The sequence below is a fragment of the Lepisosteus platostomus genome, chromosome 12 (genome assembly GCF_059453375.1).
Source record: "Lepisosteus platostomus isolate fLepPlt1 chromosome 12, fLepPlt1.hap1, whole genome shotgun sequence".
Taxonomy (NCBI): Eukaryota; Metazoa; Chordata; class Actinopteri; order Semionotiformes; family Lepisosteidae; genus Lepisosteus; species Lepisosteus platostomus.
Genome location: NC_142622.1, coordinates 8,625,824 through 8,638,198, shown reverse-complemented (window position 1 = coordinate 8,638,198; position 12,375 = coordinate 8,625,824). Strand labels below are relative to the sequence as shown.

The 12,375-nt window shown below is 41.5% G+C and overlaps 1 protein-coding gene across 1 annotated transcript in view; it reads left to right on the top strand.

Annotated features, from left to right (window-relative positions):
* stk3 (serine/threonine kinase 3 (STE20 homolog, yeast)) overlaps positions 1-12,375 on the top strand; it is an 86,579-nt gene that overhangs the window by 4,568 nt on the left and 69,636 nt on the right. Inside the window, exons 3-6 of the mRNA XM_088600783.1 lie at positions 619-747; positions 1,093-1,207; positions 9,866-10,030; positions 10,909-11,076. Of these exons, the coding sequence (XP_088456909.1) occupies positions 619-747; positions 1,093-1,207; positions 9,866-10,030; positions 10,909-11,076 (577 nt within the window). The remainder of the gene's footprint in view (positions 1-618; positions 748-1,092; positions 1,208-9,865; positions 10,031-10,908; positions 11,077-12,375) is intronic.

The window sequence follows — 12,375 nt, the reverse complement described above, 5'->3', positions numbered from 1 at the left end:
AGAATATGTTCAATTTATGTACGCTTGGGCTTTGTTTCCCAAACTGTGTGCCATGGAAAAGTCTTGTTGATGCTGCAGGAATCGGATGAAATCATGTCCAAGAAGTGTCGAACGGGAGCTTTGTTTAACTTTTTTTCAGCACTAAACCAAATATTTAACAGTTCTGTTCACTGAAAAAAGCTCACTTTTTGCATTTCGCAGCTCTGGTCAAAAGGAAATATCACATATTTCTCATTAAATTGTCAGTCAGTTTCAGTTTGAAACAAATGTCATTTCCTGAATTGTAAGAGCTAATTATTTTAAAATCATTTGATGTGCCACGTACATTTGTTGATTTAAGCCTGCCGCTTGCTGAAAACTGTTTGGGAAGCACTGAGCAGGTGTGGATTAAATCACAATTCAACTACTAAATGCAAATTACAGATTCAGATTTTAACTGGAATTATTTTGTTGACGTTAGATGTTTTCCTCCAGTCTTCAAGGAGGGACTGGCGAAGGACAGCTAAATCAGGCGGTCTAAAATTCTGATTTAATCGGCTCTTTTATTTAATCGCACAGTCGTTAAGTGAAGAGAACAAAGCCAAAGAATGTCCTTTTTGATGTTTGATTCTCTTTCAGGTCTTATGGCAGTGTGTACAAAGCAATACATAAGGAATCCGGTCAAGTTGTGGCCATCAAACAAGTGCCCGTCGAGTCAGATCTACAGGAAATTATTAAAGAGATTTCAATTATGCAACAATGTGACAGGTATGGGTAATGAAAATTGACTTCCTTAGGGATCTGAACAAGCACATCTACAGTATATTGCTTTTGCTGTGGGTTTCCATCAGAATATCTTTTTTTTAAGTTAGAGCTTTTAACTTTCATGTGCCAACTGGGTTTTATTCTATTTCTGTGAGTTTCATGACAACTGTTAATGTTGTCAGTACATAGATTTGTCTGGTTCTCACTTTATTGAAGTAATGTTTTGCTGCTGACTCAAGGGAAATGCAACCAGAACGGAACCCCAGCAAAACACGGCTTGCTTTTGCTTTCACGGTTTTTATTTGGCAATTTTCTGATTTTCTTTTTTGTTTCGTTTTGCCTTTTCAGTCCCTATGTGGTGAAATACTATGGAAGCTACTTCAAGAACACAGACCTGTGGATTGTAATGGAATACTGTGGCGCGGGGTCGGTATCGGACATTATCAGGCTCAGGAACAAGACGGTGAGTTGTTGTGCTTCAGTACGAGGCGTTTACGAAAGAGCTGGTAAAATAATTAGAATGTAATCGGTGGCTAATCTTATTCGTGGTCCTTTGTGGGGGGGAAAAAGTGGACATTAGTGGGGATGCAGCATTGAGCAGTGGTACCTCCTACTTCGCAGGCTCTGGGTTCGAGTGAGGTCTGACCGCCTTCTGCGCGGAGCTTGCCTTGCATGCACTCCACGTGTTTGCTTTTGCTTTCTCCGGGTGCTCCAGTCTCTGTCCCGTGACCTGGAAACGTAGTGGCTGGTTTAATTGGAGTCTCGTAAGTGTCCTGGCTGGGTTAATTGACGTCTGGGAATTTCCTGGTTGGGTTCATTGGTGTCTTGGAAATTGCCACCCTGTGTGTGTGTGTGTGTGTGTGTGTGTGTGTGTGTGTGTGTGTGTGTGTGTGTGTGTGTGTGTTCCACGATAGGTTCTGGGTTGCTGCTACCTTTAACAGAAGGACGTTTTAGTGGATCGATGAAATTTAGTGTGTGTTCTGCGGGGGTTTATCAGACACTTTGCGCTCATGTCTGACATGTCCCTGATCTGTGCTCACTAGGTTTGTGAGCTTCTGCAGAGAGTCACGTTGTATATACCTTGTAACTTTGTATAGAAAAACGTTTTGACTGTTTAGTTATTATTTTATTGTATTAATGTTGATTGAAGGATGCTAGCCTCATCGCCCAAGAGAAGATCATCACTGGTGAGCATTTTGTGTTCCCAGTTGCTCAGTTTTTAAATGGGTGTGTGTCGTAGTGCAAACGGGTGTTTGCGTCCTTCTCCTAGGAGGTCTTGAAAGCATTGTCACGGTTATTGCAACTGGATCTGTACACAACAGAATGCATGGCCTTTTATTTCAGCTTTCTGATCTGGATAAAGTTTTCAAAAAAACATCTGCTTTCCCTTTTTTTTTCCCCGTCCCTTTTGAAATGGACATTCTTGCTAATCTCTGCCTTGCAATTAATTGTTTCTTAGTACTCGGTTTGAGTTACTCATGCATTTTGTGTTGTGGCTCAGTTTATCAGGACTAGAGCGTTCACTACAACATGAAAGATCCGGAAGGAAAACCGCGGAGCCAGAAGGCATGTGGTAATACATCTAGAAATGAGCAGCCAATAATGGCATTTCATTCTTTAAGCTCTTTGGGGCGCTTTAACTTCAGTGGGAAATGCCTGGTTTGTTTTCTGCCAATTTGCAGGTTCTCTGCAGAGCATGAGGGAGTCAAAGTGGGCTGTTCTTTGACTCTTCAAAAAAATGTAGAGAAGCAGGGCAGAATGCAAGACGACAAGCTGGCCGAGCAAGCTCTTCAGTTTCTGAAATCTTTTCGGACATGCAGTGTTTAGTTTCACATGTAGGGTGTTCTCGTCTTTGTCATGGCCCGATACTTAAGTGCCAGCAGTCCTGGGTTTGTGCCCCCTCTTGTGCTCATATGGGGGCAACGTAGGGACGTCGGTGAACCCCAACAGTGTGCTGTTGGACTGGGGGGGGTGAGGAGTATCATGCAAACTCCACATAGAAGGATATCCTGGCCAGGAGTGATCCTAGAGCTGTGTGGCAGCAGTGCTAACTGACACCCCCCGCCGCCACCCCTTTAGCTGGGGATGTTGAAAAAATGGGCACTGGGTTTTAACTGGGAGACGAGAGCACTGCAGGTTTGTTTTCCAGAGCCTGTCCTGCTGCTCAGTGGACAGTGTACAGAATGTTCATCATTTCCTGTTTCTGATTCCTTCCCAATGCCTCTGCACTATCTGGGTTTAAGCTGCATGATTTAGGATCGAATGGGAACCTCCACTCCCTGAAGCCAAAATATCGCACAAACCTTTCTTGTTCTCGGTTCTCCTTTTATTTTCTTACGTTTTGACATTCCCTGTTTGAAATAATATAACAGAGAAGTTTGCTCACTATAATGCAGTGTTAGTTTGAGTAATTGCTGTCACACCACAGTGAAGGGAAGCAGTCAAAAAGCAGGGTTCATGAGGGAAGAGAACTTTTGCAAAATGCACTCGGGAGTTTACAGAAACAAAACTTTCCCTGGCTTACGTAATACTTAAAGGTTAGTTTGTTGGCTGCTCCACTGTGGTTTAGCTCAGAGCTGAATGTTTTTTTTTTTAACCTGTAAATACAAAGCTGATGCTTTGAAAGAATATTTGAATCTTCTGTTTCTCTTTTAGTTCAGTAGAAACAAGAAGAGATGGAATTTCCTTGTTTTTACCTATAAACCCATCTCTTGATTTTAAAGTTTTTTGCTGTGATGATGAATGCATTTTCATATTTCAGATGATTTTTGCTGATTTTTGTGCAACAATGAAGGCACGTTGCTCATAGCTGAACAGAAGATGCCTACCTTATAGCCTGACCTCCCACTGCAGCTTCCTGCAATATACTGTAATTCCTCAGTGCATATGCCTTCTACTTTTTACACACTGTACTTGTATATTTGATTTTTTTTTAACTACAGTAATTAATTTTAATTATAAACTAGCATTATCATTCTTATTTTGTCAAGTGCTCTGTTAGGGCAAGTAGTTTGGGGGAATTTTCAAGATCCTCTGAGACAAGTTGGTAACCTTTACATTTAAAGTAATGGAACATTCGTTCCTGGTTTCTGAATTTTAACCTTAAGAACATTTTCGAGGAGATGGAAGAAGAACAGACAAGGTTTGCATATGTCATTTTGGGGGTGTTCAGTTTTTAATATTGTTATACAGTGCAAAATTGTAAGGCGGCCTTCCTCCGAGGGCCTGCTTTTTTTTACATCTATTACCCTGTGTTCAAGATTATTACTAGAAAAGGTTTAGTCATGTCAGAGCAAGTGTCTGTAAGTCTATGCTCTGCTGTGTCTTTCTCGATAAAGTTACAAATGTTATACCTCCGAGACCCTGTCATTTGGCCATGCTCAAGTGTTGTTAACAGAATGACAAGAGGCCTTAAGTGAATTATTTCCGGATGGCTGAGTGAGATAATTGCAAGTACAGCTATTTACTATTACGATAATTATGTTCCTTAAAAACACTGCCTTCTCAAAAGTCATTTAATAATACCCATTGATTCAATGGGAATTAAGGAGTGAGGAGGTCTGGTGTCTCCGTCAGGGTTGTATTTATCTGTTTTCATGCTCTTATGATTTTGTGTGCAATCTTGCATAATAAGTGTTTTTGTGATCATTCTAAATACATAAAACAATGCAGAGGCAAATAATGGAAGGTTTGCTTTAGCTGTTACTAAAGCATTTTCTGTGTTCTAGGTAATGATAAAGGATGAAAATATGACTTGTCCAACATTACCCTAAACGCAAACTATGCATCAATGCATGGAAGAGCAGAAACATTGCATGCATTAAAACTGGGAATATCCCTCTTTCATTCTCTACAGCAGTGCTGGGTTATTTCATTGCTATTGCTTTGGAAGATTAGAGTACATTGATACTGGTGTCCACATAGAGCAGCTGTGTCAAAATGTTGTCAACATAACAATGTACATCGGCATTAACATTTAGGTTACAGTAGCGTCAAGCTACGGCTCCTTTACACAGATTCCAGCAACCCTTTTGTGTTTTTTCTGTGTGTGTGTGTGTGGTCTGTGTCATCCTCCAGGCGAGATACAGACCCAGTTGCCCAGAACATGTCCTCCATGTTGGTGCACAAACAGCAGCAGACTAATGTCGCCTCTGGTATCGGGTTTACAAGCCTTCAGCACAGTCAGGACCCAGAAGATGCTTTAAGATTAAGAAGGGCAATATAGGATTTTTAAATTGAGCGAAACTATTGGTTTCATTTCCTAGTTTTGTAGTGAATGCATGCTTGTCAAAACTAGAACATGATTCATCAGTGAAGAAAATGAGTTAAACTATTTTCCCTACCTATTTGAAAATATAATTTCAGGCTCGTTCTACTTTAGCTTACACTTTAGGGCACTGTAAGTGAAATGAGAGGATACTGTATATTATGAATGTTGTTTTTTTTTTTTCATCAACACCACCTAGCTGTTGAATTTCATTAGGTTTCCCGACCTCGTGCACATTATGTTTCTAAAGCTGATTAAAAGGCTCCTCAGTGCGCTTCTGCTTTTTTAAGATGGACGAAAGCTCGTTAAGTCCCATCGTGCGTAGAGGAACTTTGACAAGTTTCCATATTTGCATTCAACAGAAACAGAAGTGATAAACTGTGAATGTTTTTTTGTAAATGAAATCGATCATAAGATGAGCTTGCAAAATTCAGATCTGGAGATTTTATGACAACAGGGATGGAATTTAGACTACGTTTCTGTTCAGTTTTATTTTTAAAAGGCTGAAATTCTCTTAAAACTAAAAATTTCCCTCCCCATTTCCTAGAACTTTTAACTTAAAATCATTTTCTTGCAGTATTTTGTTCGCGAGGGCTGGCATGAGTGCGCTGTGGTTAGCTGTGCAGCCTCACAAAGCTGTGGCCCTGGGGTGCTGTCTGCGTGGAGTCTCCATGTTCTCCCCATGTTCATGTGGGTTTCCTCCCACAGTCCAAAGACTTTCTAGTGGGATAGTTGGCTGCTGGGAAAACTGGCCCGAGTGTGAGCGTGCGTGTGTCTGTGCTTCCGCCTTGCCCCTCCAGGGAGTACCCTGCTTTGCGCCCCCTGCTGGCTGAGATAGGCTCCAGCACCCCCCGCAACCCTTGATTGGATGCAGCGGTTCGAAATTGGATGGATGGATTGTATTCACGAGAGTGCAAAAGCATAACCAGTTTGATTTGGTTCCATTCTTTTTTTTTCTTTTTTTCAGCTGTTATTTTTTTCAGGTTTGCAGATTTCATTGTCCAAGAGAGAATTCGATATATGACACGGTATTGATTACATATATGGAACTGTACAAATTTTAACTGAAATAGCTCATGTGCAGTCTTCTACTTGGAAGTCTTTTGTATTGTTGGACGTTTAGCACATATAATAATGGATCTGGGAGCTGTAAAAAAAGTATTATAAAAGTTCCACATCCACAATTCTTAGGATTTCAAGATTTATATATCTCCTCACTAATGCTTATGGTAGATACATTTCTGGTTTAAACATGGAAATGAGTTGCTGCACTATATAATGAGACACTTGGTAATTTTAAATTAACTCGTAAATTAAAGTCTGAAGACTTTTACAGCTTCTGGCACTGCAGACATGGTAGTTTCACTTGACCTTGCGGAGTCAATGCTAAACAGATTGAAGTGTGCGCTGTAACTGATATACAAGGTACTAATACCCTGAATTAATTTTTATTAAAATGAAAAATCCCTGCCTTCTCCTTCAGATGTAACTTTAAACGTTGTGGTGCTGGTTTTGTGATTGCGCTGGTGAGATGACTTGTAAAGCAGGTTCTATCCAGAGCTTGGTATGGTCCTGAACAAGCAAACCCTTACAAAATCTAGTGGCCAAAAACTCCAAATCAAATTAGACCATAATGTCTTATTTTTCTTTTTTCATCTTAAAGAAAGCAAGTTATTTGGACAGCGAAAGGGGCTGAAAAGAGAGCACTAAATAAATACTTCCATTAGATGCTATTTGTTAAAAAGGTATTTTCTGAATGTGCTGGAGATATTGATCTTTTTTCTATTTTTCTGTATGACTGACTTTAGGTGTTGAGGCGACGTCTTCAGTTTCATTGTTGCATAAGTAATAGATTCTCCAGGTCAATTCAGTTAAACCCAGTGATGGCGGAGTCTCCTCTGGTCCCAGCTGCCTGACCTCATCTTCTGTGTGACTTCAAACAGATCAGTGTATCTCACAGGGGATCCTGAGCTCAGGGAAGTGTGTGTCTTGCAGTCTCCTCAACTGGCAGTACCTGGGTTTTGGGCCACTGCTCAATCTGCCAACCAGATTCCAGCCAGAAACCAGTCTTTCCAACTCCAATCCGTGGAACCGAGGCGTGTGATACGATTCCGTTGTATGCAGGTAGTCGAAACAAATACAAAATGTGACGCATCACTTAACGTCTTCTAGACAATGTGGAGAAACAGTAGGTAAGGTAAGCAATGTTAGAATGTATAGTCAGTTGCCTATAATTTCAATCAAGGGCTGTTATCCTAGAATTGTACATGACAAAAGTAAGGCTTTGTTTAGAATAGTCTACAGTTTTGGTCAACAAGTTATAGAAAAGAGATTGCTCTCTGGAATCCGTCCAGGGAAGAGCAACCAGATACATTCTAGGGCATATAGAGAACAACCTACACTGCCAGCCCGAAAGAACTGAGCCTTTTCAATCTTTCAATCAAGACTGCAAGGGGCACTGATGCATATATTCCAAATCATCGGGTGCATCCTGAAGGACTTATTCAGAATAAACAGTGAAGCACAAACCAGGGGCGTGCTGGTAGAAGCTACACGGTAGTGCATTTAAAATGGAGAAGAGGAGGCTCTGCTTCACACAAAGGGTTGTGGGAGTATGGAACAGGATACCCAGCCATATTGGTGAAGCGGATACCCTGACTTCTTTCAAGGAATGGCTGGATGAGATCCTTGGTTTGTAACTGTTCTTGTGTTCTACAAGGCAGGCTGCTCTTCTGTCACATGAACTGAGAGGTTCTCAAAGTCTTGCGTTGGCGTTGTGCTGCAAGGACTGCTCTAGTGTCTTATTCTGTACTACATTTTGTGAGTGTCCCTTCTCAGACAAAGGTGTGATGGGTGGTTTGTGAAAATAGCTTTAAATTAATTTGCCTGCAGTTCGTTTTCTGTGCATAATCCCTTGTGATTTGTGTTTTCACATTCTGCAACCCTGTCAATACTGTTGGAAGTAGGAACCTATTATTCGTCTGTAATTTATTTTGATACTGTAGATCAAAATAATGGAGAAACTGCAAATAAGCTTAGTACAAATCTGCCACTGATTATCTTGACAATTTTGAATCAACAAAAGTGATTAAAACTACATTTTTGGTGGGAATCTAAAAGAATGTATTAAAACTGTAACAAAGAAATGCATTTAAGAATTAGTTTTAAAACCAAATCAAATACATTGTCTCTATTTACTTCACCTTTTTTTGGAACTTATGGAAACTCTGGGGAAAAATGCAGGAACATCGCCGCTTTGTTCAAAACTGAACAAAATGCAAAAGCATAACAGAAAGCCTTTGAAGAACATAACCAAGTGTGAACAGTACTGGGTTTGTGGTGTTCTGACAAGGACGTCGATCTGATATCTTCGAGTATGAAGACACTCTGTATTCATTCAGGGTCATCAACTATCCCCAATGCTACACTGTTGGAACCTGGTCATTATTAGACATGTATGCTTATAGATTTGTTCCAGAAATGTGTAAGTAATGGTAGTAACTCATGAAAGTGCACAGTTCATGACAAAGATGTGTCCTTTGTTGCTATTAAATAATGTTAATGCTGGAGGCCCAGTCAGAGCTCAAGAGTAACATGGCATAAAGATTAGTTAAATGGGCTTTTGGGATCATTAACTGTCCAGGTGCTGCTTTAGTCAAGTCTTATTACTGGCTGCAAAGCACAGTCTCTCATGTGAATTAGAAAGCGATAAATGTTTAGATTTTCACGGAAATATTAATATTTCAATATTATAATAATTATACAATATATTAATATCTCAATATTAGTGGTTCTTGGGAATGGCTTCTTAATGGAAGCCTTATTTTGGCCTAGGAAGCAGAAAATGGGGGAGACAATGATTTAAAAAAAAACTTGTCAGCCATAAAGTCTTCAATACACTTTCTCTGGTTTAGAGTCTTTGTCTTGATCCTATGAATCTTGCATTGCTGTGTTTTCACGCAGCGCTGTAATATTGGCACGGTCCAAGTCTTTATCTAGCTCGGGAGTGTAGTTATGGTGTCAGCGAATGCGAAAACCTGCACAAAGCAGCACTTGCAGAGTACATTTTTTTTAACCCCTTGGTATTTTCTGTGTGTTAGTAGAATTCTCCAGGAATCCACTTTGCTGCTCATTGTCCAAGCTGTTCTTTGGCTCTTAACTTTTATTGGCCTCTTGAAATGTGGCTCAGCCTGTCTATCTCCAGTGCTTTTCCCACTAATGAACTGCACATTTCACTGGTGCGCTTGGCTGGGCCTGCTCCTTGGCTGTCCATTAATGGGAATTTCCTCTTTTCCTTCAGCACAGCCACGGTTGCGAGTCCCATCCTGGTCAAGCTATGTCAGTCGGAGACATTTTAAGATGCATAGCTGTAGCCCTAATAAATGACTGTAGGCCAAACGTTTTTTAGAAGGAATGCTATTGTCATGATGATGACCTCCCCATCTCCTGCAATTACGGAACACTTTTTATGATGATGCAGTGTCAGTGGTGTCATTATTTTTGCCTCTGTAGCTACGCGACGTAAAGCCTCTAAGGTCAGCAGTTGATCAGGTTGTGTGGGAAATTTGTTGGCTTAATTAAAAGCCTGTGGCAAATAGAGGCCATGGCTCTGAAGCCCAGGCCTCAAGATGCAGTGGTCACATTGTCAGTGGAGTTTATGTGAAGATTGTAAACTACAATTTAAAGGCAGGGAATTAAGTGTATTACGTTTCCAGCATTTATGTTATATAGCATTGCGTTATATAATATTAGGTCCATCACATCTCCCTGAGGTGTGTTGTTTAAGCGTTTCGCAATAACTTCGAAGTGGTCTTGCTGAAATAAAGGTCGTCTGTTTTTTTTTTTATCTTTCAGCTCACGGAAGATGAAATAGCCACAATTCTCAAATCCACCTTGAAGGGTCTGGAGTACCTTCACTTTATGAGGAAAATCCACAGAGACATTAAAGCTGGAAATATCCTTCTCAATACAGAAGGCCATGCGAAACTGGCGGATTTCGGTGTGGCCGGGCAGCTGACAGTGAGTGATCATCTGTGTGCTTTTCATTATCGATCCTGCAGCGGAATAATGCCAGGGATGCACGAGCCGGAAGGAAAGAGTCTTGCATAATGTTATAAAGTCCTCATCTGTGGAAGTGTTGGAATAGTTCTTCAACAGCTGATGAGTAATGATAGTTTTTGCGTAAATTTGGATAGTTGCTACAGAGTAGTTCAAGGTTTTATGCAACAGTGAGGTAATAAGCCATTGTTCATTAGCCATGTGCGAAAGATGTGTTCGTTGATAGATCAGAAAAGGTCTGTCAGTTTGAACCAAGGGAAAACACGTATTAAACGAGCATATTAAACATATTAAGTTGTCACATATTAGCAACTTTCACATATATTGTGAGGCACTGGCCTCTTCAAAGTGGGGAATGGTTTCAATGCACACTACTCCTTTCTGGAAGAAAGGTTTAAGGCCGACGTGGTGGACAGAATTCTTCAACAGCGGTGACCTAGAGTGTCTCTTTGGGTGCTGAGCCTTGGTCTCAAAGGAGATGTTCTTACATCTTTTATGGTGGTACAAGGGCATTATCATTTTTGGCTTTAACTATAAGACACATAGCCTTTAGGTCAGCAGTTGGGTAGGTTACACGGAAAACCGGTTGATTTGTTTATGGAATAAGGAAATATTCTTGTCTGTGTTTCTTTAAATAAAGGGAAGGCTGGGCGATATACAGTAGGAAGTGCTGTTTGATGGATTAGCCGATTTTAAATGCAGAAGTGCGGTGTTACCAGTGACCCCCGGGGTTCTCTGGGATTGTGATGAGCGAGTCGGCTGGGTGAAGGACGCGAGTGGCGCCTCGCTCCTCTCGCGCTCCCCCGCTTCCGTGCCGAACTGCGTCTCCTTTTCCGAAGGACACGATGGCCAAGCGCAACACGGTGATCGGCACCCCATTCTGGATGGCGCCAGAGGTGATTCAGGAAATCGGCTACAACTGCGTGGCGGATATTTGGTCGCTGGGCATCACGTCCATCGAAATGGCTGAGGGGAAGCCTCCGTACGCAGACATCCATCCCATGAGGGTGAGTGACGCCGCCTGGCGAATTTTCAGCACCACTGCCTCCTCTCATGGCTGAGAGCAGGTATTGGTCTGGTTCCTCTCCCACATTAAAGAAGCCCTTAAAGAGCGATGGTGAAAATCAGTAAGGTGGAGATTTAAGTTCTATTTAATATTAATATTTTTAAAGGTGCCCTAATGTCTAATTTTAATTATTTTTTTGTAGTTCTGTTATTCCTGCTTCCTGTAACCAGTCTTCTGACTCGTGTAACTTACAGGAGATCACAAGAAATTTGCCATCGCCATCTTCACGACAGATTTACAATAACTCTTACTGTTGACAGCTTGTCAGTGTAGCTCTCAATATCCTCGAAATTTGAAATGTATTTGCTGGGCAGCTGTGCGTTGCAGTGTTCAGAGTTCTGGCGTCATCTCTGGAGGTCTTTGGGTTCAAATCCCAAGTGAGGCACTGCTGTTGTAACCTTGAGCAAAGTACTTCATCTGAACTGTTCCAGTAAAATACCCAGCTGCAGAAATGTAAGTTGCTTTGGTTAAAAGCGTCAGATAAATATATTCCTATTGGTACAACTGCAAAAAAAGAACCTTTTTCTTGGCAAAAGACTCAAATACCTGTGGCTTATTTCGCAATGTCTCTTTTAATGTGGTCATTTTTGTTTCACAACATTAAAATATTAAGGTACTTCCCAGAAAAGTTTCTTTCCTGTTTTTTGTTGTTGTTGTTCTATCCAAATGTATTATTTCTTGCTTTATCGGATTTGAATTCTGAATATCTGTGCCCCACAGTCATCAAAAAAAAACCTCCGGGTTGAACCCGTCTCTTTCCTTATGAAAGAGAAAATGTACAAAGGCACGGGAATTGTGCCGGTGTCTCAAGTGAATCAGATGTGTATGCATGCAGCCTAAAGGGCCGGCCTCAGGCAAGGGCTGAAGCACAGCGTCCCGTGTGGAAGAGTGATGTCATGTCCACATCGGGGAAGGTTTGCTCAGGCAGAGGGGGGGGGGGATCTGTAAGTAGTGTGCGTAAACCATCACCTCCTATGGCAGTTCCTGAGGCCTCTCGGTAATGACTGTGTTGAAACCTGGGATTCCAGTGGAAGGTTGGGATCGGGGTGGGTCCCCATCAGGTTGGCTGGCCTCTTCCCGACAGTTCAAGCTGGGGGAGGGGTACTCTAGCGGGCAGTGGTGAAGACTGCCGTCAGGAAAGTGCTGGCTATGCAGAGTGCTTGAGCTCCTGGCTGGGTCGTGACCCAGTACCGATCTTAATCTTGCTGTACAAGGGCAGCATTATGAAAGATGGGGAAAA